At 43.6% G+C, this 27,089-nt stretch overlaps 1 protein-coding gene across 2 annotated transcripts in view; it reads right to left on the bottom strand.

Moving 5' to 3' along the window:
• Positions 1–27,089, bottom strand: part of klhdc8b (kelch domain containing 8B) — a 178,165-nt gene that overhangs the window by 134,680 nt on the left and 16,396 nt on the right. For both annotated transcript variants that reach the window (XR_001319882.2, XM_014134525.2), the window contains exon 2: positions 20,092–22,796. Coding sequence is in view for 1 of the 2 variants with exons in the window: in XM_014134525.2 (XP_013990000.2) it covers positions 20,092–20,482 (391 nt within the window). In the remaining variant the exon portion in view is untranslated. The remainder of the gene's footprint in view (positions 1–20,091; positions 22,797–27,089) is intronic.

Here is a 27,089-nt window from a genome sequence, read left to right as displayed (position 1 = left end):
AGATAGATCGATAGACTGGTAGATTGGGGCGGCAGGTAGCCTAGTGGTTAGAGCGTTGGGCCAGTAACCGAAAGGTTTCTAGATCGAATCCCTGAGCTGACAAGGTAAACATCTGTCATTCTGCCCCTGAACAAGGCAGTTAACCCACTGTGCCTAGGCCGTCATTGTAAATAACAACGTGTTTTTAACTGACTTGCCTAGTTAAATAAAGGTTCAATAAAAACAAAATAAATAATACGTAGATAGAACGTGATTCATCTTCATTTCTACTTCAGCCTCTCATTATTCATGGCTGATTTCAGACAGAGTGGTGTGTCAGTGAATTACTAATTACATTTCCTCATACAGGGCCCAGAGCAACCCTCCCTCTGCTTACTAATATGCTTCAACCCTCCCTCTGCTTACTAACACCCTTCAATCCTCCCTCTGCTTCCTAACACCCTTCAACCCTCCCTCTGCTTAAAAACACCCTTCAACTCTCCCTCTGCTTCCTAACACCCTTCAACTCTCCCTCTGCTTCCTAACACCCTTCAACTCTCCCTCTACTTCCTAACACCCTTCAACTCTCCCTCTGCTTCCTAACACCCTTCAACCCTCCCTCTGCTTCCTAACACCCTTCAACCCTCCCTCTGCTTCCTAACACCCTTCAACCCTCCCTCTGCTTACTAACACCCTTCAACTCTCCCTCTGCTTCCTAACACCCTTCAACCCTCCCTCTGCTTCCTAACACCCTTCAACCCTCCCTCTGCTTACTAACACCCTTCAACCCTCCCTCTGCTTCCTAACACCCTTCAACCCTCCCTCTGCTTACTAACACCCTTCAGTCCTCCCTCTGCTTACTAACACCCTTCAACCCTCCCTCTGCTTCCTAACACCCTTCAACCCTCCCTCTGCTTCCTAACACCCTTCAACCCTCCCTCTGCTTCCTAACACCCTTCAACCCTCCCTCTGCTTACTAACACCCTTCAACTCTCCCTCTGCTTACTAACACCCTTCAACCCTCCCTCTGCTCCCTAACACCCTTCAACCCTCCCTCTGCTCACTAACACCCTTCAACCCTCCCTCTGCTTCCTAACACCCTTCAACCCTCCCTCTGCTTACTAACACCCTTCAACTCTCCCTCTGCTTCCTAACACCCTTCAACCCTCCCTCTGCTTCCTAACACCCTTCAACCCTCCCTCTGCTTCCTAACACCCTTCAACCCTCCCTCTGCTTACTAACACCCTTCATCCCTCCCTCTGCTTACTAACACCCTTCAACCCTCCCTCTGCTCCCTAACACCCTTCAACCCTCCCTCTGCTCACTAACACCCTTCAACCCTCCATCTGCTTACTAACACCCTTCAACCCCCACTCTGCTTCCTAACACCATTCAACCCTCCCTCTGCTTCCTAACACCCTTCAACCCTCCCTCTGCTTCCTAACACCCTTCAACCCTCCCTCTGCTTACTAACACCCTTCATCCCTCCCTCTGCTTACTAACACCCTTCAACCCTCCCTCTGCTCCCTAACACCCTTCAACCCTCCCTCTGCTCACTAACACCCTTCAACCCTCCATCTGCTTACTAACACCCTTCAACCCCCACTCTGCTTCCTAACACCATTCAACCCTCCCTCTGCTTCCTAACACCCTTCAACCCTCCCTCTGCTTCCTAACACCCTTCAACCCTCCCTCTGCTTCCTAACACCCTTCAACCCTCCCTCTGCTCCCTAACACCCTTCAACCCTCCCTCTGCTCACTAACACCCTTCAACCCTCCCTCTGCTTACTAACACCCTTCAACCCTCCATCTGCTTCCTAACACCCTTCAACCCTCCCTCTGCTTCCTAACACCCTTCAACCCTCCCTCTGCTTCCTAACACCCTTCAACCCTCCCTCTGCTTACTAACACCCTTCAACCCTCCCTCTGCTTACTAACACCCTTCAACCCTCCCTCTGCTCACTAACACCCTTCAACCCTCCCTCTGCTTACTAACACCTTCAACCCTCCCTCTGCTTCCTAACACCCTTCAACCCTCCCTCTGCTTCCTAACACCCTTCAACCCTCCCTCTGCTTACTAACACCCTTCAACCCTCCCTCTGCTTCCTAACACCCTTCAACCCTCCCTCTGCTTCCTAACACCCTTCAACCCTCCCTCTGCTTACTAACACCCTTCAACCCTCCCTCTGCTTACTAACACCCTTCAACCCTCCCTCTGCTCACTAACACCCTTCAACCCTCCCTCTGCTTCCTAACACCCTTCAACCCTCCCTCTGCTTCCTAACACCCTTCAACCCTCCCTCTGCTTCCTAACACCCTTCAACCCTCCCTCTGCTTACTAACACCCTTCAACCCTCCCTCTGCTCACTAACACCCTTCAACCCTCCCTCTGCTTCCTAACACCCTTCAACCCTCCCTCTGCTTCCTAACACCCTTCAACCCTCCCTCTGCTTACTAACACCCTTCAACTCTCCCTCTGCTTACTAACACCCTTCAACCCTCCCTCTGCTCCCTAACACCCTTCAACCCTCCCTCTGCTCACTAACACCCTTCAACCCTCCCTCTGCTTCCTAACACCCTTCAACCCTCCCTCTGCTTACTAACACCCTTCAACTCTCCCTCTGCTTCCTAACACCCTTCAACCCTCCCTCTGCTTCCTAACACCCTTCAACCCTCCCTCTGCTTACTAACACCCTTCAACCCTCCCTCTGCTTACTAACACCCTTCAACCCTCCCTCTGCTTCCTAACACCCTTCAACCCTCCCTCAGCTTACTAACACCCTTCAACCCTCCCTCTGCTTCCTAACACCCTTCAACCCTCCCTCTGCTTACTAACACCCTTCAACCCTCCCTCTGCTTACTAACACCCTTCAACCCTCCCTCTGCCTCCCTAACACCCTTCAACCCTCCCTCTGCTCACTAACACCCTTCAACCCTCCATCTGCTTACTAACACCCTTCAACCCCCACTCTGCTTCCTAACACCATTCAACCCTCCCTCTGCTTCCTCACACCCTTCAACCCTCCCTCTGCTTCCTAACACCCTTCAACCCTCCCTCTGCTTCCTAACACCCTTCAACCCTCCCTCTGCTTCCTAACACCCTTCAACCCTCCCTCTGCTCACTAACACCCTTCAACCCTCCCTCTGCTTCCTAACACCCTTCAACCCTCCCTCTGCTCCCTAACACCCTTCAACCCTCCCTCTGCTCACTAACACCCTTCAACCCTCCCTCTGCTTCCTAACACCCTTCAACCCTCCCTCTGCTTACTAACACCCTTCAACCCTCCCTCTGCTTACTAACACCCTTCAACCCTCCCTCTGCTCACTAACACCCTTCAACCCTCCCTCTGCTTAAAAACACCCTTCAACCCTCCCTCTGCTTCCTAACACCCTTCAACCCTCCCTCTGCTTCCTAACACCCTTCAACCCTCCCTCTGCTTACTAAGACCCTTCAACCCTCCCTCTGCTTCCTAACACCCTTCAACCCTCCCTCTGCTTCCTAACACCCTTCAACCCTCCCTCTGCTTCCTAACACCCTTCAACCCTCCCTCTGCTTACTACCACCCTTCAACCCTCCCTCTGCTTACTAACACCCTTCAACCCTCCCTCTGCTCACTAACACCCTTCAACCCTCCCTCTGCTTCCTAACACCCTTCAACCCTCCCTCTGCTTCCTAACACCCTTCAACCCTCCCTCTGCTTCCTAACACCCTTCAACCCTCCCTCTGCTTACTAACACCATTCAGAGGCAGGAGGGCTGGTAACAGGGGCAGGAGGGTGGGTGACAGAGGTAGGAGGGTTGGTGACAGGGGCAGGAGGGTTGGTAACAGGGGCAGGAGGGTTGGTGACAGGGGCAGGAGGGTTGGTGACAGGGGCAGGAGGGTTGGTGACAGGGGCAGGAGGGTGGGTGACAGAGGCAGGAGGGTGGTCTGAGTCAGACAGGTTAAATAAGGAGACTATCTCAATGAGCTTTCATAATGAGACACTCATATTCAGTTACTAATTCTCATCAACTCCAGGGGGTATTTGCTTCTTAATATTTCCGTGTGTGTGTGTGTGTGTGTGTGTGTGTGTGTGTGTGTGTGTGTGTGTGTGTGACTGTGTGTGACTGTGTTGGTTGGCAGGAATAGTGGATGGTGATATTGGCTGTGCTCTGTGCATTCACATCAGAAAGACCTAGCAAGGACAGACAGACAGACAGACAGACAGACAGACAGACAGAGAGAGCGAGGGAGAGAGTGAGAGAGACACAGATTCACTAGAGCGAGAGAGAGAGAACAAGCGTGTGAGAGGGAATACCTCACAGGGGACATAAGAAACATCCAAATATCCAACTGCCAGTCAACAGGTAGCCTCTTATTCAGAGTCACTTACAGGAGCAATTACCGTAAAGTTCCTTGCTCAAGGACACAGACAGAGATTTCACCTTTCGGTTACTGGCTCTTAACCGCTAGGCTACCTGACGTCCTTACTAAACCTATAAATCAGCCATGGATCCTACTTTAAAGCAGCGATCCTCATTCCTGCTCCTGGAAAGATACAGCTGCTGTCACGAACTTCTTCATCATCCGATGATATAGCGAAATCGTCGTCTGAAAGTGTGGACCAATAAGCAGTAGAGTTGGTGTTCATTTTCTTAATTTATTAAAGAACGTTGAACACGAGAAAAAACAAGAAAACAATAAGCACGACAAATGACAGTTTTGCAGGCTCACAAAAACACGCAATGCAAAAACAATCTCCCACAAATCCCAAACACAAACACACCCTAATATATGGGACTCTCAATCAAAGGCAAAGAGAAAACACCTGCCTTCAATTGAGAGTCCCAACCCCAATTAATCAACCATAGAAACACAGACTACCTAGACTAGACATAGCCTTACCTAAACATAGATCATAAACCAAAAAACCCGGAAATACTAAATCAAACGCCCTTTTCCCAAAACACCACCCTGAACCACATAAAACAAATACCCTCTGCCACGTCCTGACCAAACTACAATACCAATGAACCCTTATACTGGCCAGGACGTGATAGCTGCATGTTTTTGTCCTAGATCAGCAGTGAAACACCTGATCTGAGACAAGTCGAAGGACTGTAATTAAGTCTTAGCCCTTTAGATCACATTGTCTACTAAGCTAACATATGGAATTGTTTTAAGATGGTGATAAAATGTATCATTTATCCATTTAATTTTAGATTTTAGGACCCCTGTAGGGTGTTCACCCATAAAATGATCAACTTATTCAAGGTTTATATAAATATGTCCATTCAATGGAAAATGCAGTCAGAAAAGCAATAGTCCAAACCATGGCTGTGGCGGTCATCAAATTTAGTCTGCCGGTGATTGTCAAGCAAATAACTGCCGGTCTCACGGTAATCAACCGTTAATTAACATAAACAAATGTAGCATCTCCCAGCTTCCACACATAGCCTACAAACCAGTGATGCAGATCTTTGGAACATATACATTATAAAAAGTCAAATAAATCCATGTAATATAGTCTACACCATCACAATAAATCCATGTAATATAGTCTACACCATCACAATAAATCCATGTAATATAGTCTACCTACACCATCACAATAAATCCATGTACTATAGTCTACACCATCACAATACATCCATGTAATATAGTCTACTTACACCATCACAATAAACCATGTAATATAGTCTACACCATCACAATAAATCCATGTAATAGTCTACACCTTCACAATAAATCCATGTAATATAGTCGACACCTTCACAATAAATCCATGTAATATAGTCTACACCATCACAATAAATCCATGTAATATAGTCTACACCATCACAATAAATTCATGTAATATAGTCTACACCATCACAATACATCCATGTAATATAGTCTACACCATCACAATAAATCCATGTAATATAGTCTACACCATCACAATAAATTCATGTAATATATTCTACCTACACCATCACAATACATCCATGTAATATAGTCTACACCATCACAATACATCCATGTAATATAGTCTACACCATCACAATAAATTCATGTAATATAGTCTACCTACACCATCACAATAAATCCATGTAATATAGTCTACCTACACCATCACAAAAAATCCATGTAATATAGACTACACCATCACAATAAACCATGTAATATAGTCTACACCATCACCATAAATCCATGTAATATAGTCTACACCTTCACAATAAATCCATGTAATATAGTCTACACCATCACTATAAATCCATGTAATATAGTCTACACCATCACAATAAATCCATGTAATATAGTCTACACCTTCACAATAAATCCATGTAATATAGTCTACACCATCACAATACATCCATGTAATATAGTCTACACCATCACAATAAATGCATGTAATATAGTCTACACCTTCACAATAAATCCATGTAATATAGTCTATACCTTCACAATAAATCCATGTAACATAGTCTACACCATCACAATAAATTCATGTAATATAGTCTACACCATCACAATACATCCATGTAATATAGTCTACACCTTCACAATAAATCCATGATTTATTTTAAACAGGTCTAAAGAAACATGATATGAAGAAAACATAGTTTATTTCAGAATAGCATACTCTGAGTTATCATGTTAGGCCCTGATCTGGCTATGGGCTACACTAGTTCATTTAGCAGACAGGATTTGCTTAGAATTTCATGGCATTCTTTTATATTATTTTATAGTATGAAGAATACAATTGAACACAGCTGAATAAAATAGAAAGGATATTTTCTCCAAAGGATTTGAGGGAGTGAGCACATGCAGCTATTCTGTGTTGAGTGGATAACAAAAAAACAGGTCCTCCTATATGCTTCATTTAGTTATTTATGCAATTATTTTTGCAACTTTAGTTGTGATACAAATGTTGGGCTGTATGTTAACCTGTTATGGCTAGGGGGCAGTATTTTCACGGCCGGATAAAAAACGTACCCGATTTAATCTGATTATTACTCCTGCCCAGAAACTAGAATATGCATATAATTATTAGCTTTGGATAGAAAACACTCCAAAGTTTCTAAAACTGTTTGAATGGTGTCTGTGAGTATAACAGAACTCATTTGGCAGGCCAAAACCTGAGAAGATTCCATGCAGGAAGTGCCCTGTCTGACAATTTCTTGCCCTTCTTGATTATCTCTATCCAATACATGGGATCTCTGCTGTTACGTGACACTTCCTACGGCTCCCATGGGCTCTCAGAAGGCGGCAAAAAGCTGAATCGTGGCATTGCAGGCTCTGGCTGAAAAAAAGTAGCGCGTTTGGATAGTGGCTGGTCACAGTACTGTGAGACTCAGGTTGACAGCGGTTGACATGCTTCGAAGTACGGTAATGGAATATTTAGAAATCTTTTGTCACGAAATGCGCCATGCTCGTGACCCTTATTTACACTTCGGATAGTGTCTTGAACGCACGAACAAAACGCCGCTATTTGGATATAACAATGGATTATTTTGAACCAAACCAACATTTGTTATTGAAGTAGCAGTCCTGGGAGTGCATTCTGACAAAGAACACCAAAGGTAATCAAACTTTTCTAATAGTAAATCGGAGTTTGGTCAGGGCTAAACTTGGTGGGTGTCTAAATAGCTAGCCGTGATGGCTGGGCTATCTACTCAGAATATTGCAAAATGTGCTTTCACCGAAAAGCTATTTTAAAATCGGACACCTCGATTGCACAAAGGAGTTCTGTATCTATAATTCTTAAAATAATTGTTATGTTTTTTGTGAACGTTTATCGTGAGTAATTTAGTAAATTCACCGGAGGTTTGCGGGGGTATGCTAGTTCTGAACGTCACATGCTAATGTAAAAAGCTGGTTTTTGATATAAATATGAACTTGATTGAACAAAACATGCATGTATTGTATAACATAATGTCCTAGGTGTGTCATCTGATGAAGATCATCAAAGGTTAGTGCTGCATTTAGCTGTGGTTTTGTTTTTTGTGACATTATATGCTAGCTTGAAAAATGGGTGTCTGATTATTTCTGGCTGGGTACTCTGCTGACATAATCTAATGTTTTGCTTTCGCTGTAAAGCCTTTTTGAAATCGGACAGTGTGGTTAGATAAAGGAGAGTCTTGTCTTTAAAATGCTGTAAAATAGTCATATGTTTGAAAAATTGAAGTTTTTGTATTTTTGAGGAATTTGTAATTCGCGCCACGCCTATCATTGGATATTGGAGCAGGTGTTCCGCTAGCGGAACGTCTAGATGTAAGAGGTTAAGATTTTTTATATATTCAAAGGCTGCATGATGAGACTAATGATGATTTGAAAAAAGTCTCATGAAAGGCATGAGCTCTGCTTAGTTTTTTTGTGCAGGCTGTACACACTTCATCAGTCTCTCATTCACAATTTGACAAGCGCTTGATAATGACTCAAATTTCCTGGCTGCATCCCCTTTGTGTGGACGTAATTCAGAAAAATCCATGGCTTTTGCGGCCAAGGACCCTTGTGCCCTTGGGCTGAAAATGATACTTATAATTCCCTTCTCCTGTCTGCGTGCCAAAGCACCTCTCTCTCACATGGCTCTCTGTCACGTGATCGGGTGTTTCTCACAGGCTACAAGTGAAGATAGACACATCCCGGACGCAACTGCATGAGTCCCTATCCAATTCCGAGGCAGATATTGAAGATATTGGAAAAACTGTCCACATTTACTTTTTGTCAGCCAACAAGATGAGCAGGCCTAACGATCAGCAAAAGCACTAGCCTATGTCAATCTACTATCCCCCACAGTGAAAAAGTTGACCTATTCTATTCTGTGTGAGAAATAAATATTGCAAACACTGTCTCGGACAGTTGTGGGATGCAATAGATCCCAAATGAACACAACCACGTGCATCAAAAAACCTGTTTCAATGAGAAGATGAGAATGTTTAGCTTAACATTTTGATAAACTTTTAGGCTATTTCTTCACATTATAAGCGCAGGAATGCGCACACGGCAGTAAGATATAAGCGTGAATGTTCCATTAGCAGGAAAAACACCATTCTCAAAAGTGACCACAGATGTGATTATGCATGTATTGCTTTTATTATAAAGGTGAATTTTTAAGGTGAAAATGATCTTCCCCAAACTTGAAACTCACACGCTGCGTATGTATTCCATTTAGACTCTACGCCCGTTGTAAAGTGGATTAATGTGCTTCATTTTAAGAAGTTATTTGGCCACTTCAGTTGTGATACAAACCTTTTCAAAACATATAGGCCTATGGCCTAGGCTACATGAGGTGTGTGACTATGATTTCAAAAAGTTGCAAAAAAAAGCAATGTTTGCCTTAAGCTGGGCATCATTAAAAAGTGATAAATAAAGTAATAAATAAAGTTGGCCAAGCCTATAGCTGTTCTCATGTAATTACATAGCCTATAGAAATGTTGCGCAACATGAGCTCATTGGCTCTCATGAAGTGTTTGATTAGATTCTCGAACACATTTCCATTGATGTCAGAGTGATTAGAGGGACAATAGAGTGCTGAGTAGCAGGCAGTTTGGTAGGCTACTAATGACCATCAGCAGCATCAGAGCCTGGAGAAGCCTCATTACCGTGACTAAACGGACATGTGGAATTTCACAGCCATCATGGCTCCTGACCGCCGGTGTGGCGGTAATACGGTCACCGTAACAGGCCTAGTCCACATGTATCTACCATATATGATTCAAAAGTTACCTATGATTTACTCTGAGAATTTAGTACGTTTAGAGTGAATAGAACGTCCTCACATGATCAACAAGTGGTCACTGGCAGAACGGAGCTAACTTAGAACGTCAACTGACAAGCTAACTAGTGGCTGCAGGTTTGTGAGTGAAAACATGGGCTTTTTCGAAATGAAATCCGCTGAATACAAAACTAAATATATATTTATTTCCAAAGATAAAAGACTGAATTTCAAATTTATTGTGTATTTCTGCGTCTTTCCCTTTAAACAGCCATAGAAACGGTCGCTCTCAACGTAGATTGATGGCGGTTATAGGCAATGAAAGCCAAGGATCTGGAGGGAAAATGACAAATGTATCAAGCTGATTTTGATTGGTCCAACCAGCGGAAAACACCTCCAAATGGTACCACCTTACAACAGCAAATATGGAAGAGATACAACCAAGAACGGCCCAGTCTAAACTAGCAACGGTCACGGCAAATTAACGCTCTTATTTCATCAACACTGTCAAGTACAAGTATATTAAGGTTTTAATATTGTAGAGAACAATCCAATGTTTCATTATATGTCATTTATAATGACAGAGCAAAGAAAACAACATTTTGACATTCATTTCGTAGCACCCTCTTGAATTGCCCCGTTTTTCTCTACATTGTACAGCAGTGAGTGAACGCCCTAAAATATATATACAAATGATTTGATGAAACATTGAATTTGGCTTTTACTGCTATAGCCCATAGAACCACATTAAATAACACATAAATAAATGGCAAATCATAAAGTCTGTGTGATGCAGAGAACCTTGAGAAGCCAGTTTTAGCACCCATAAAAGTCATGAAAGATAGATTTATCGTATAAATGTACACCCTAGAGATTTCTTATATCTCTCAGATATAGGTCAGACACTTCAAAACCTTGTTCCTTGGGATTTATTTTATGGTTTATTCAAGACAACAAACTTTTTGCCACAACTCCTTTATGATTCTTTCTACAGCAGCAGAACCCCAGTCCCTCTAGGATTTCACTGGTATCTTTTGTGATATTGGCAGATAAAAATGCTTGATTTTGCTGCATCAATTCTGACATTTTTTCATGGCAATATGCAATGATTTTGTTCCAATTGGTCATGAAAATGCGCTGACGAGGCAAAAAGTTTGTTGAAGTATGTTCTTGATTGAAACATATTATGTTGTAAATCTGTGGTGGATGGTTGAAATTTAGAGCCCTATTTTTGTGGTGATGGATCCGTTTTATGCGATAACATTGCAATGATTTTATGAGGAAAAACTGCGGCGATTGGTCAAATTTACAAGCCCTCGCATAATATGCAAAAAATTGTTGATTATGCAACAAAAAAAGTTGCATTCGCAGAATCGTGGAATCCAGGAGGGATAATAACCTTCAAACTCTGGAGCTCAAAACCAGCTCCACTGCATTCCTTCATCGTTCCACTCTAACCAGGGACTGACTTAGACCTGGGACGGGTGCAATGTGCGCAATTAATTATCAGGTAGAACAGAAAAACAGCAGGTTTTGGACCTCCAACACACTATCACTTTATATGTGATTGAAATGTACTGTGAAACAAAAATATTCTACTGCACATGAAAAAAATGACTTTTTCGTGTGCCTGTCACAATGTTCCAATAAGCAATATGTATCTATTTCACAATAATGTGTGATACTGGGTTAGGACCTGGTAGGTTAAGAGTTACCCATGGACTATAACATCCTCACGCCTAGAACTCCTGGCCTGACTCTTGCCTTCCAATAGTTTAGTTATGGCATTACACACACATACATTATGAACGCACGACAGAATCCTGTCAGTCAGCAACATTGATGAGCATTATGTGTGCATAAGGTGTGGCTGAGTCAGCACGAGACAGTATAAATGTCTCAGTGACACTGTGCTGTGCTGTGCTGGTGCCCTTAAGAAAATAGCTTGACCTCATCTAGTGAAATACCCAGAGGAAACGAACGGGTCTGGGGGGGAACCTGCGTGGTTAGGTTTCCACTAGTTGTTAAATAGACTGGCTTCTTGTCAGAAAACAGTAGCTAGTGTAAAGTGAAGGTATACTTCAGCTACGATCTTAAACTGCATATGAGAATGTAATGTTCTATTACCGACGACATTATTCTATTAGGCTCTGATTTTAGATAATGGTAATTCATATCCCTAGATAAAGGAATAGCAGGCTGTGTAAGTCACTGTGAATGTGAAGGTTAAACTATGTGATTATGTCAGCTTGGCGCTCCTTCCCACCCCTGACGATACAGTATCCCTGCCTCATGCTAAGGTTAAGGCTGTCTAGTCCACAGTGCAGAGGCGCAGCACAGGCATCCAAACCCCCCCCCACCCCTCCTCTCTCCTGGGTGAAGGAAACTTCCCATCCGGAAAGGAAAATTAGCTTGAGAAGCTGCAGTGCAAAGCATCAGCCACACCACACACACACACCAGCACAGCACAGCCACACAGCAACACACACACACGCACACACACACACACACACACACACACACACACACACACACACACACACACACACACACACACACACACACACACACACACACACACACACACACACACACACACACACACACACACACACACACACACACACACACACACACACACACACACTCCCTCTTAAGATACTTAACTAGCAAACTTTCTCTTTGTGGTGGGTTTATTGACTCTACTCCCTCCCTGAGCATCACATCAGCCACAGTAAAGCCCTGGGGATTCTACCATAATATAAGTAGCTTTGCTGGGAGTGTGAGTGTGTGTCAGGATAGGGCAGCCAGCCCCTACAGACAAGATAAAGAGTGAGACTTCACTGCCTGGAATCTCTGACTTTGTATTTCATTCAATCTAACCTAATCTAAACACAGCATTATTTAATTGCCAAAGTCATGTGATTTTACAAGTTTTTTAGGCACAGTGGATGAGCTTTCAGAAGATATGCAACAAATACTTAAATCGCATGGGCATGCTGTACCGTACTGATGTCTCCCAGAATAGCAGGATTTATGCTTCAGCAGCATAAATTGACATTTTTCCTATGAAGGTCTGGTGTACAGACAGATTATTACACATGGGAGGAGAACCGGCGGTGGGGCGGGGAAAGGGAGGAGGAAACGCTACTGGGTTAGAGAGGAGAAAACACTACTGGGTTAGAGAGGAGGAAACAGTGCTGGGTTAGAGAGGACGAAACACTACTGGGTTAGAGAGGAGGAAACAATACTGGGATAGAGAGGAGGAAACACTACTGGGATAGAGAGGAGGAAACACTACTGGGATAGAGAGGAGGAAACACTACTGGGATAGAGAGGAGGAAACACTACTGGGATAGAGAGGAGGAAACACTACTGGGATAGAGAGGAGGAAACACTACTGGGATAGAGAGGAGGAAACACTACTGGGTTAGAGAGGAGGAAACACTACTGGGATAGAGAGGAGGAAACACTACTGGGATAGAGAGGAGGAAACACTACTGGGATAGAGAGGAGGAAACACTACTGGGATAGAGAGGAGGAAACACTACTGGGTTAGAGAGGAGGAAACACTACTGGGTTAGAGAGGAGGAAACAGTGATGGGTTAGAGAGGAGGAAACACTACTGGGTTAGAGAGGAGGAAACACTACTGGGTTAGAGAGGAGGAAACACTACTGGGTTAGAGAGGAGGAAACACTACTGGGATAGAGAGGAGGAAACACTACTGGGATAGAGAGGAGGAAACACTACTGGGATAGAGAGGAGGAAACACTACTGGGTTAGAGAGGAGGAAACACTCCTGGGTTAGAGAGGAGGAAACACTACTGGGTTAGAGAGGAGGAAACACTACTGGGTTAGAGAGGAGGAAACACTACTGGGTTAGAGAGGAGGAAACACTACTGGGATAGAGAGGAGGAAACGCTACTGGGTTAGAGAGGAGGAAACGCTACTGGGATAGGGAGGAGGAAACACTACTGGGTTAGAGAGGAGGAAACGCTACTGGGATAGGGAGGAGGAAACACTACTGGGATAGGGAGGAGGAAACACTACTGGGATAGGGAGGAGGAAACACTACTGGGTTAGAGAGGAGGAAACACTACTGGGTTAGAGAGGAGGAAACAGTACTGGGTTAGAGAGGAGGAAACACTACTGGGATAGAGAGGAGGAAACACTACTGGGATAGAGAGGAGGAAACACTACTGGGATAGAGAGGAGGAAACACTACTGGGATAGAGAGGAGGAAACACTACTGGGTTAGAGAGGAGGAAACACTACTGGGATAGAGAGGAGGAAACACTACTGGGATAGAGAGGAGGAAACAATACTGGGTTAGAGAGGAGGAAACACTACTGGGTTAGAGAGGAGGAAACACTACTGGGTTAGAGAGGAGGAAACACTACTGGGTTAGAGAGGAGGAAACACTACTGGGTTAGAGAGGAGGAAACACTACTGGGTTAGAGAGGAGGAAACACTACTGGGTTAGAGAGGAGGAAACACTACTGGGTTAGGGAGGAGGAAACACTACTGGGTTAGAGAGGAGGAAACACTACTGGGATAGAGAGGAGGAAACACTACTGGGTTAGAGAGGAGGAAACACTACTGGGTTAGAGAGGAGGAAACGCTACTGGGTTAGAGAGGAGGAAACGCTACTGGGTTAGAGAGGAGGAAACACTACTGGGTTAGAGAGGAGGAAACGCTACTGGGATAGGGAGGAGGAAACACTACTGGGATAGGGAGGAGGAAACACTACTGGGATAGGGAGGAGGAAACACTACTGGGTTAGAGAGGAGGAAACACTACTGGGATAGAGAGGAGGAAACGCTACTGGGATAGAGAGGAGGAAACACTACTGGGATAGAGAGGAGGAAACACTACTGGGATAGAGAGGAGGAAACAGTACTGGGTTAGAGAGAAACACTAATCAGCCAAGAGGTTTATTTCAAACACTACTGGGTTAGAGAGGAGGAAACACTACTGGGATAGAGAGGAGGAAACACTACTGGGATAGAGAGGAGGAAACACTACTGGGATAGAGAGGAGGAAACACTACTGGGATAGAGAGGAGGAAACACTGCTGGGATAGAGAGGAGGAAACACTACTGGGATAGAGAGGAGGAAACACTACTGGGATAGAGAGGAGGAAACACTACTGGGATAGAGAGGAGGAAACACTACTGGGATAGAGAGGAGGAAACACTACTGGGATAGAGAGGAGGAAACACTACTGGGATAGAGAGGAGGAAACACTACTGGGTTAGAGAGGAGGAAACACTACTGGGATAGAGAGGAGGAAACAATACTGGGTTAGAGAGGAGGAAACACTACTGGGATAGAGAGGAGGAAACACTACTGGGATAGAGAGGAGGAAACACTACTGGGATAGGGAGGAGGAAACACTACTGGGTTAGAGAGGAGGAAACACTACTGGGATAGAGAGGAGGAAACACTACTGGGATAGAGAGGAGGAAACACTACTGGGATAGAGAGGAGGAAACACTACTGGGATAGAGAGGAGGAAACACTACTGGGTTAGAGAGGAGGAAACACTACTGGGATAGAGAGGAGGAAACACTACTGGGTTAGAGAGGAGGAAACACTACTGGGTTAGGGACAATGAGCTCCGATGCGAACCTAAACTGGCTCAATTCCTGCTGCAGGCACACAGACAATTCTGAAAGCCCATCACAGGCGAGGGTGGGGGGGGTTGCTCAGCAAGATCACAGGAGGGGGGGGTCGCACAGCAAGATCACAGGGGGGGGGTCGCACAGCAAGATCACAGGAGAGAGGGGGGGTCACTCAGCAAGATCACAGGGGAGGGTGGGGGGGGTCACTCAGCAAGATCACAGGGGAGGGGGGGGTCGCACAGCAAGATCACAGGAGACAGGGGGGTCACTCAGCAAGATCACAGGGGAGAGGGGGGGTCACTCAGCAAGATCACAGGGGAGAGAGGGGTCGCACAGCAAGATCACAGGGGAGAGGGGGGGTCACTCAGCAAGATCACAGGGGAGGGGGGGTCACTCAGCAAGATCACAGGGGAGGGGGGGGTTACACAGCAAGATCACAGGGGAGGGTGGGGGGGTCACTCAGCAAGATCACAGGGGAGAGGGGGGTCGCACAGCAAGATCACAGGGGAGAGGGGGGGCACTCAGCAAGATCACAGGGGAGAGGGGGGGTCGCACAGCAAGATCACAGGGGAGAGGGGGGGTCACTCAACAAGATCACAGGGGAGGGTGGGGGGGTCACTCAGCAAGATCACAGGGGAGAGGGGGGGGTCGCACAGCAAGATCACAGGGGAGAGGGGGGGGGTCACTCAGCAAGATCACAGGGGAGTGGGGGGGTCGCACAGCAAGATCACAGGGGAGAGGGGGGTCACACAGCAAGATCACAGGGGAGGGTGGGGGGGGTCACTCAGCAAGATCACAGGGGAGGGTGGGGGGGGGTCACTCAGCAAGATCACAGGGGAGGGGGGGGTCACTCAGCAAGATCACAGGGTCATTCCACAATAGCCCTCACTGAGAGGACGAGACTACATCATCCTTAAATAATCTTTCCTGCAAATTCAGCCATAAATACATCAGTGAAGACATCAACCTACACAGTGGCGGACTTACTATTAGGCAGAAGAGACAATTGCCTCAGGCCTCACATCATCAAACCCCCCCCCCCACACATCAAGATAAATTAGACTTTTTGAAGACCAAAGGAGTCTGCTTCAGTTGTCTGACAGCTGGACAAATGAACAAAGGCTGTGGTCAGAGGTTTACGTCTCGACAGTGTACGCTCAAGCATCCTACCATAATGCACATCTCCAAAGAGGCCTCACTTGGTTTCATTCATGTGTGTGTGTGTGTGTGTGTGTGTGTGTGTGCTTTAGACACATTGTAGAGTCCATGCCCCGATGAATTGATGCTGTTCTGAGGGCAAAAGCGGTGCAACTCAATATTAGGAAGGTATTCCTAATGTTTTACATACTCAGTGTATATGACTGTATTTGCATGCATATTAAGAAGTATGCCTTAAAAGTCCTGCTGTGCTTATTAAAAATGTAGTTATGAGATAGTGTTTTCAGACTGAAAGATAAAAAGACCTTCGAAACATTAATTCATTACAATCTTTTTTTGTATTCATGTGTGTCCCAGGGGACATTGCCACAGTGGCTTCATGTCCTGCAGTGTCTAGTCAGTCTGGCATCTGACAGACTGGAGGGTGGCCAACAACACAGTTCTCTGTCTAAGAGAAACCACGCCATTCTCTATCTCACTTATTTGGGTGTTGTTGTTATTCACATAACAGTGGCACTGTAAAGGAGCTGCAGAACACATAGAAAACAAGCCATCAAGACAATATGTTCAGATCGACCCAAACTTAAATGATGTGTTCAGATTGACCCAAAAAACAGCCTATCAGCATATCATACAAAGTGTTTGAGACCCTACCTGCTCAGAAATGTTTTAGCATTATAAATTCTCTAGCTAGCAAGAACCAAAGCTTGGTGCCACCAAACGAGGACATAACAGACTATTTAAGCGAGCCAAGTGCTTTGCAGTAATTGCCAGAGGAAGTTCTAAAACATGGTGAAAATATAACCTGGGGAGATGACAGCACTGTGAAACTGCTTTTTAATCAGGCTAGTAGCAGGCCGGCCAATAGGGAAGGCATGACAGTTCATCAAAAGACTACAGCCAGTGTTTGGAATAATCTTAGAAATGAAGCTCATATTAAGTAGAAAGGCAACGGCAAGAAAAAAAACTTAAGCCCAGGGCCGGTTCCAGCCATAAGCAACATAAGCGGTCGCTTAGGGCCCTCAGCTGCTAGAGAGCCCCCCCGACCAACAATAAATAAATAAGAATAATAAACATTTTAGGAACTCAGTCAGGATCTCAACTAAGGAAAATATAAAAAGTGGATTAAACCAGGTGCCATTTCGAAATGTGTTTGTGCTTCAGCAGTATTTTTCTTGTTACGTCAGTCACTGACAGTCACTCAATGGTAGTTAGTCTAGCCAGGTATCTAAGCTTGTAGTCATGGCCGAATACTGCACGGGCACATGCCCAGAGGCCCTGACCTCCAGGGGGCCCCCATTGATTTTGTTAGTCATTCTCACTCAGATATCATATTGACATGGCATAAATCATGACAAAATGTGTAGAATTGCAGGAAATTAGCTTTAAAATAACAATTTATCTCCACTCCATGTCAAAATGTGTAGAATAACAGGAAGAGAGTAGAAAAGGGCCTAACCCCAGTCTTCAGTGTACACCGTAGCTGATGCATCACCAGCTATAAGTAGGGCCATGTTTTTTGCACAATCACGTGACACAGCAAGATTTGATCCAGTATTTTAAGCCTTTTCCAGAAATGAGAATTACATCAAACATGAAAGCGATTGTCTGAGGATGGTGCTGGACCATCTGACATAAAAAGATAAGGGGACAAGTTTGATGAAAAAGCTTTAAATAAAGATTCAAATCCAGGCATGTCACATGATTGCGCAAAACAAATCCCTAGCTATGCGTTCCTTTCACAAAGCCCTGACAGCAACAGAAGAGGAGGCAGTCACAGGTTGGCACGGCGACGCAACCACTGTCACTCTAAATACAATGCTGTTGTAACTTCTGCTCCCTGGGTGGCTCTTCGCCCCCAACACACACACAATCTTGCTGACTCACATCTAAAAACAAACTTACACCCAGTTGTTGCCAAGCAACAGCAATGCTCGCTTGAAAATAAATCAAGAGAAAAAAACTGAGGAAGGTGAGAGGAGGAGGGGGGGTGATACAGCTGTGTATTGTGAAATGATATTCTGGAGGGTCGAGGGAGGGGCTGGTCTCAAGAGCCCACAGCCAATCATCTGCCAGAGAGAGAGAGAGCCATCAGGAAGCATCAGTGGGAGAAGCTGAGATGTTGGGAAGCTTAGAGCACAGGTCAGAGCCTCAGCTTCGCTTATTATACACATCATACAGTCCACACAGCACAGCACAGCACAGCACAGCACAGCACACACACACACACACACACACACACACACACACACACACACACACACACACACACACACACACAACATTACATCACTTTCAGGCATTATTGCTCTGACACACAGTAAGATGTAACACTGAGACGCTAACATAGAGAACAACACTATTAGACACGAGTGAAGTGGGTGTTTTAACTTGCTCTTTTAACCAGACCTGGGTTCTGTATTGGATTATTAGTTATTTAAAATACTTATTTTTTGTGTATTTTAATATTCTTAAATAATGTGGCCCAAATCAACTACTTCTATTGGAAGTATTTAAAAGTATATAAATAGCATAATATTTGAAAGTATTTTCAAATACTTATTTCAAATACTATTTTCAACAATGCAGTAATCAATAACAATGTAATACAAAACTAAAAAAATTTGAAAAACAAAAATACACAAGATATAAAAATAATAAAAAAACAGGATATAGTGTATCACAGGCAACAAATGAAACAGGGCAGCATCTAATGTCTGTGGAGAGGGACGAAGGATCGTGTTTAAACAACGTTTCACTCTCTTTCCTACCCAGGGATACTTTTGAAAACCAAAGGCTTACAGTATTAGTATGTTCAGCTGTGTAGAAACAAAGTGAAACAGAAAACCAAATGAAAACAACACTTGTGCTTTGCCTTTATAGAGTCACTCACTCCTGCTGTTTTCTATCACCAGTATGTCACTCAGTACTATGACCATGAAAGGTCATTGTACTGCAGCCGTCTGCTAAGTAGTGTACTCAGTATCTCAGAATGGCAGCTGATCATGTACGTAAACAGAGAGCAACAGGAAAACTGCAGAGAAACACTCAAAGCTAAACAGCCATATATCTTCTCTCTCTCTCCAGGGGCTATTCAAACTGTATAACATTCATCACCTGAGAACTATCAGGCCTCGGGGAGATCTAAAAAAAGCTTTTTGTATATCCAGTATGGTTACTTCATCAGGATGAGGCAATCTTCCAAGCCCAACTACAGCTTGAGATAACTGAAGCTCTTGACTATGCACAACAGTCTTAAAGATCTTAGTGACACTCCACTCTAGTAAATTAGAAATTAACAGAAATCTGCTCTTGAGAAAGCTTAAAGGGATACTGTGAGATTCTGGAAATTCTACATACCCAGGGTTAGATGAACTCGTGGATACCATTTGTATGTCTCCGCGTGCAGTATGAAGCAAGTTAGAAGTTGTTACGCAAGCCAATGCTAATTAGCGTTAGCGCAATGACTGGAAGTCTAAAGATACGGTAGCATCGAGCAGTATCTCTTTAACAATGCTGTGGAGAGCTTTTTCCAGTACTGAAGAGAATCCCTTATCCTATTTGTTAAGTGTGGGTTTTAGGCTCTCAATCTGATATTGTATTATCCTGTTGCAGCAGTCTTACAGTACCGTATGAGGTGGATTCTTACCTTTCTCTATAGAGGTGATGCCCATGGAGGGTTGTCCCAGGCTGGCCCTCCTCTCCCACTTGCCCTCGTCAGGGTTGTAGACCTCCACGGAGGACAGGGGGCTCTGCTGGAGGTCCATGCCCCCCATCACCATCACCTGACCCCCAAGGGCCACCGCCGACGCCCCCGCCCGGGCTGTAGGGAGCGGAGGAAGCTGGGTCCATGTCTGGCTCTCTATGTCCAGCACCTCAGCAGTGTCTAAAGGCAGGCCTGTTTCACTGCATCCTCCCAGAACATAGAGCAGGCCACCGTGGAACACAGGGGTGCAGTAGACCCTGCATGAGGACATGGGGGGGAACACCTCCCAGTACAGGGACTTGACAGAGCTCACTGCCATCTCAAGTACAGGCATCTCTCCTGAGGCTGGCAGTGGTGGTGGGTCATTACAACACGGAGGGGGTGGGGGGAAACGGACAAACAAAAACAACAAAGAGAGAAGCAGGGGCACTGCGGAACAGCCTCCTTTCTTGCTGCGCTGCTACATGATGCCCTGTCTAAAACGAGAGAGGGAGTGTGACAGAGAGAGAGAGAGAGAGGGGGGGGGGGGACTACCTCAGCAATCTGCCAGATGCCTCCACTCCACTCTACCAAATGTTTTATTCATTTATTACTGATGTCTTAGTGCAGGAGACCATCTGCCCTTTCTTTCCCTGTATTCACTCCATCCAAGGGCCTTTCTTTCCCTGTATTCACTCCATCCAAGGGCCTTTCTTTCCCTGTATTCACTCCATCCAAGGGCCTTTCTTTCCCTGTATTCACTCCATCCAAGGGCCTTTCTTTCCCTGTATTCACTCCATCCAAGGGCCTTTCTTTCCCTGTATTCACTCCATCCAAGGGCCTTTATCTTGGTAAAAAGAATCACTGCAGTTGATTGGTGTGTGCTACTCTCCAGGGAGGAATATGTTTTGTGAAGGCTTCCTGTGGCGAACACACTTAAAAGGTGTGCCTGGCTTTATGCGTAATCCCTGTGAAATGTTATTGTCAAGTGGGAGATTGAGCTAGATCATAAAACTGGGGAGTAAAATGAACCTGTGATCACGTTCTCAGCCAAAGGCAATCATCATGGGCTAAGCTACTATATGAATCGGGTGAAGAGGGTAATGACAAAAAGAAGAAAAACCAAACAAAGTCTTTAAATGAAAACTCTGAGTATAATGGGAACAAGGTCTCGGGGTCGGACAGAATCTTTCTAATCAGACCAAAACGCTAAATCCCAGAAGGCAGCTGTCAACGGTCGACTGGGGCTGAGGAGTACCGTCTGTCCCACTTGGACACAGTGAGGCTCCCACAGAGATACCTGGCCTGTGTAGAGGAAAAAAACAGCCAGGCCTCTGACCCTGTGGAAGATTCAGCCGTGGACAGCCAGCACTGTGACATTTACAGTCAGGGCCAGGCCAGGAGGTCCAGGGGGGAGGTAGAGATCTGGAACAGCACAACCCACACACCAGCAGCACGACCCACTCCAAAGGTCACTGTTTCCTCTGGGACTTTCAGGGATTGGATCGCACCGACAGAAAGTGTCATTGGCACGCAAGCATTGTTAATTATTTAAAAGGAGAGAGTATGTGACAGGAATGGGTGTTGTGGAAGGAGAGGAAAATAAAAGGTATAGGGAAGAGAAGTGAGAAAAGAGGGAGATACAGGTAAAAATAAAAAGATAGAAGGGGGAAAAAACAGACAGGGAAAGACAGGTATGGGTAGATGTAGAGAGATCCTTAGAGACACGCTGGTGCGAGGCTACCGGAGTCTGAGTCCGTCTGAAACAGCTATGATGAGGATGCAGGGAGTAGTTTGTCGACCCAGAGAGAGCGGACGCACAGATATCTCCTCAGAGATCACCTGGTGTGTTAACAGAATGAGGAGGCTCTATCAGAGGAAACCCCCGTCTGCTTCTGCACAGCCTTCACAGGTGTATCACAGATATCTCCTCAGAGATCACCTGGTGTGTTAACAGAATGAGGAGGCTCTATCAGAGGAAACCCCCGTCTGCTTCTGCACAGCCTTCACAGGTGTATCACAGATATCTCCTCAGAGATCACCTGGTGTGTTAACAGAATGAGGAGGCTCTATCAGAGGAAACCCCCGTCTGCTTCTGCACAGCCTTCACAGGTGTATCACAGATATCTCCTCAGAGATCACCTGGTGTGTTTACAGAATGAGGAGGCTCTATCAGAGGAAACCCCCGTCTGCTTCTGCACAGCCTTCACAGGTGCATCTTCCTCTTTAGGCTTCGTGTGTATCCACCTCGGACACTCTGAACACTCCGGAACTCTGGGCCTCGTTGTTAAATCACAACGTACCTATGTATTCCTGAACAGTGCACTAGGCCTATGTGTTAGTTCAGTTGAGACATCATTAAACAAACAAATGAGCTGGAAACACAACGCCTTTTCAGCACTGCAGGCAAAATACTAAAACAGTTGGCCAGAGGTGAAAGCAAACTTTTTTTCCCCCTTCGTAATCAGAGTTGGTGGATTACAAATGCAGGAGGGTTGTTATAGAGACAGGACTTGTTTGTATTCCAGGAGCAGAAATCTGACTCTTCCACGGCAATCTCTTGTTGCTGTTACTCAGTAGTTGGTGTAGTCCAGGGGTGATTGGAGGAGAAGGGTGGAGTTGTGTTGCGGCAGAACAGGTCGTGGAGGAGCTTACCTAAGCTATCACTGCTACAGGAGGAGAAAAAACAAACAAGACAGAACAAGAGAAAAAGCATCAATTAACTTGTAGGTATACCGTGGAGAGATAAAAAGATGGAGAGATACAGAATGAGAGAGAGAGAACCAGTACTGCCTCCTCAGGTAGGACTACAGATTATGTAATTAGATCTGGCTAAACCAAATCCCAACAAAACGAACCACAGCGCAATCAACTCCGTTCACCACAACAGTCAGATGCTCTTTTGATGATTCCCCTCACATTGAAAAGGACATCAGCAACAGGAAATAGGCTTGACTTCATTCATTGGTACATCTATAATCGCCACATTGTTCTAATCTAGTGCCGCTATATTTTCCCGTGGAGTAGGTCGCGGATATTATTGTTTTTGTCCCCCAAACCATTTGAGCTGCAGCGTGTGACCTTAATCTAGATTTCATCTCGTTGATGTGTTTTCCTCTCAATAGGAGAATTCAAAGCCCTTGACTGCAGGCTCAGTCAAGGCCCCTAATACTGAGATCAGTACCATGACAACAACACTATAACATAAAGGCTTTTATATACACCTCGCTCACTTAACATCTCTTTATGTGTCAGACAGTCAACAGATGTTAACATTATATTCTTCAAAAAGTACATGTACTCTATACGAATACCAAGTAAATATTTCTAAAACAATACATGTAAACAGTAGTATCTTTGAAAGGCAGATATTGCATTGAGAGTTTCAGATACTGTGGACTATGCTACATCGGTTTGGACGTGCAAATGCAAATGAAAAACGTCAACAGAAATCTTAATATAGCTTATCTACATGTCTTTAATGTGTAAATTCTGTCTTTTCACGACTGTATTCCACCTCCTTTTGTTATCTTCTGAGGCCCTTTCCCTCTTTCCCCTCTTTTCATCCCTTTATTTCCCTGTGACCCCCACCCCCCCCCCCCCCCTCATCTCTTTGAGCAGACAGAGACCCTATGAAACAGGGAGAGAGAACGAGAGAGACAGAGACAGATACGGTCTGGCTTCAGACCAAGTATCCTACTCCCAGCCACTGAAACACAATCAGAACTCCAGCCCTAGCAAACCACAATTGGTTCTTTGAAAGTTCCCAGAACATTTGTTAGGTCGCGGCAAATATTCTCGTAACACAAAAACCTGTCCAGTCGTGCTGATGATTATACAATGTTAGTATAAGACATTCGCCTGATGTTGCAAGAACATTCCTAGAACACATTTTGTCTGTTCTTTATAGGTTCCCCAGAATGTTTCAGTAGGATGTCTGTGGGAACAGTCTGGTGGGAACATTGTGGAGACATCACAAAAACTGTCCAGTTGTTTGGATGATTCTACAATGTTTCTTTTAGGGTGCAAAAAACATTCACCTGATGTTACAAGATCAAATCAAATGTATTTATAAAGCCCTTTTTACCTCAGCAGATGCCACAAAGTGCTTATACAGAAACCCAAACAGCAAGCAATGCAGATGTAGAAGCACGTTCTCAGAACACATTTAGTCTGTTCTTTAAAGGTTCCCAGAATGTTTCATTAGGTTGTGTGGAACAGTCTAGTGTTCAGTAGGTTCCCAAAACACAAAATATGCTCAGTTGTGATGACTTTCATGCAATGTTTAAGTGAGGTTGCACAGGACATTCCTATAAATGTTGTAGAACACTTGGTCTAAGTTTTTAAAGGTTCCCAGAACATTTAATTAAGTTATGGGAGTTGTCTGGAATGTTAAAACAATATTGTTGTGATATTGTAATAACATTTAAATATCCACAGAATATTCCCACAATGTTCCACAATTTCAAAATAATTAAATTTTTATGACGTTCATAACATTTGTTTTAGGTTTATCATAACATTCCATTGATGTTCACGCAATATTTTATCTTGTCTTGGAGGTTCTCAGAATATTTCGAAACCGTTATATTTAAGTTTTACCTAATATTACCACAACATTGTCAGCATGAACATTTGTAGAACCTTTAAATACATTAGAATACATACCCATTATGTTTCCCTCCAGATTGAATGGCTTTTCAATCTGGAGGAGGTTATTTCTATCTTATTAAAGTGTTCCCATCCTCTTTGTATGTTGTGTACTTGTAACACTGTGTTTTCATCACATGTTGAGAAAGTTTTATGAAATGTGATTTTAGTTGGATAGAACTTTAAATAACTTGTTGTCTTAAATACAGGCTCTGAACCTTCAAACTACATGATTTTTTTTTTTTTTTATCTCAATTTCAATCAAAACACATACAATCATGCAATACGCATTCTGAAAAATTATAATACATAATAAAAATACAAAACCGAAGGTTCAATGAAATAATATTTTATTGATTTAAAAAGGTTAATTGTAGCCATTTTTTACATCAATATCAAATCATTTCTGGCTAACAATAAAGTAACGCAATAGCAATAGCAAAGAGCAAAATTATAAAATACATTACACAGCATAAGAAGATGATGGGAACATTTAAATATTTCAGAAACGTTGTTCTATGTCCTGATTGACCATATTAGACAAAAAAGAATCTGGCTGCATTTCGAAAGATTCCATCCCAGATGTTCTTTAACCCTGTTTCTAAAAAATGTAAAAGTGAAATACAGGCTCAGACATACTCTACTAAAATAGAGGAAGTCTTTATTTCATCCAGATTCATAAATCAAGGGAGAAAAGTAGCATTTTCACAAACTGTGAAAAATAAAATGTACTGTTCAACCTTTTTTTTTTTAAAAGCACTTAATATAATTCCTACTTTAAAACATGGTCCCCAATGTCTTATTTTTCATGATCTGAAAAACTAAAGTGATCCTAGATCAGCACTCATAGTCCTGGATACCTTGTAAATATGGGAAAAGATGTACACAGCATTTAAAGAGGATAGATGAAGTGATGGTGAATAAACCAAGTTACCTGTATTTCCCTGGGTTAGTTAGAGTGCCTATAGAGTAAGTCAACACGCCATTGAACTTTTTTCATATTTTGTTACATTACAAAGTGGGATTAAAATGAATTTATTGTTTTTTTTTTGTTATTGATCTACACAAAATACTCCATAATGTCAAAGGGAAAAGAAAATGCGATACATTTTTTACAAATTCATAAAAATCTATAAAAATCTAATAACTAAAATATAGTTGTTGCATACGTATTCAACCCCTTTGTTTAGGCAAGTCTACATGAATTAAAAAGTAACATCTGGCTTAACAAATCACATAAGTTAAATGGACTCTCTGTGTGAAATAATAGGGGTCGACATTATTTTTTTAATGACTACCCCTTCCTCTGTTCCCCACACATACAACACCTGTAAGGTCATTCAGTAAAGTATTGAATTTCAAGCACCGATTCAACTACAAAGACCTCACAAAGAAGGGCAGTGATTGATAGACTGGTAACAATAACAAATCAGACATTGAATATACACTACATGGACAAAGTTATGTAGACACCCCTTAAAATGATTGGATACGGCTATTTCCGCCACACCCATTGCTGACAGGTGTATAAAATCGAGCACACAACCATGCAATTTCCATAGACAAATATTCAGAGCAGCATTTAGAGCAGCTCACCAAGCCGCTCATAGATCACTGCACCTGTACATAGCCCATCTGTAAACAGCCCATCTATCTACCTACCTCATCCCCATAGTGCATTTATTTATTTATCTTGCTCCTTTGCACCGCAGTATCTCTACTTGCACATTCATCTTCTGCACATCTACCATTCCAGTGTTTAATTGTAATTACTTCGCCACCATGGCCTATTTATTGCCTTAACTTACCTCATTTGCACTCACTGTATATAGACTTTTTGTTATCTTTTGTTCTACTGTATTATTGACTGTATGTTTTGTTTATTCCATGTGTAACTCTGTGTTGTTGTATGTGTCGAATTGCTATGCTTTATCTTGGCCAGGTCGCAGTTGCAAATGAGAACTTGTTCTCAACTAGCCTACCTGGTCAAATAAAGGTGAAATAAAAAATATTAAAAAACATTACTGTAGAAGTGTTAGGAAACATATTACATTCTTATTTACACTAAAATTTACTCCAAAATGACACAATACATTATTTAACATTCATTTCTATTGGGCACAAAATAATCTGAAACACAAACAAAACAGCAAATGCATCCAACAAATGTGTAGAGTCACAAGCTTGATGTAGTCATTGCATGCTATGAATGTGGGACCAAATACTTTTTACTACTTTAATACACATACAAGTAAATTTGTCCTAATACTTTTGTCCCCATAAAATGGGGGCCTACGTACAAAAAGTGCCGT

The sequence above is a fragment of the Salmo salar genome, chromosome ssa13 (assembly GCF_905237065.1).
Source record: "Salmo salar chromosome ssa13, Ssal_v3.1, whole genome shotgun sequence".
NCBI lineage: Eukaryota > Metazoa > Chordata > Actinopteri > Salmoniformes > Salmonidae > Salmo > Salmo salar.
The sequence above is the reverse complement of the archived record's forward strand: the minus strand, read 5'-3'. Positions and strand labels throughout refer to the sequence as shown.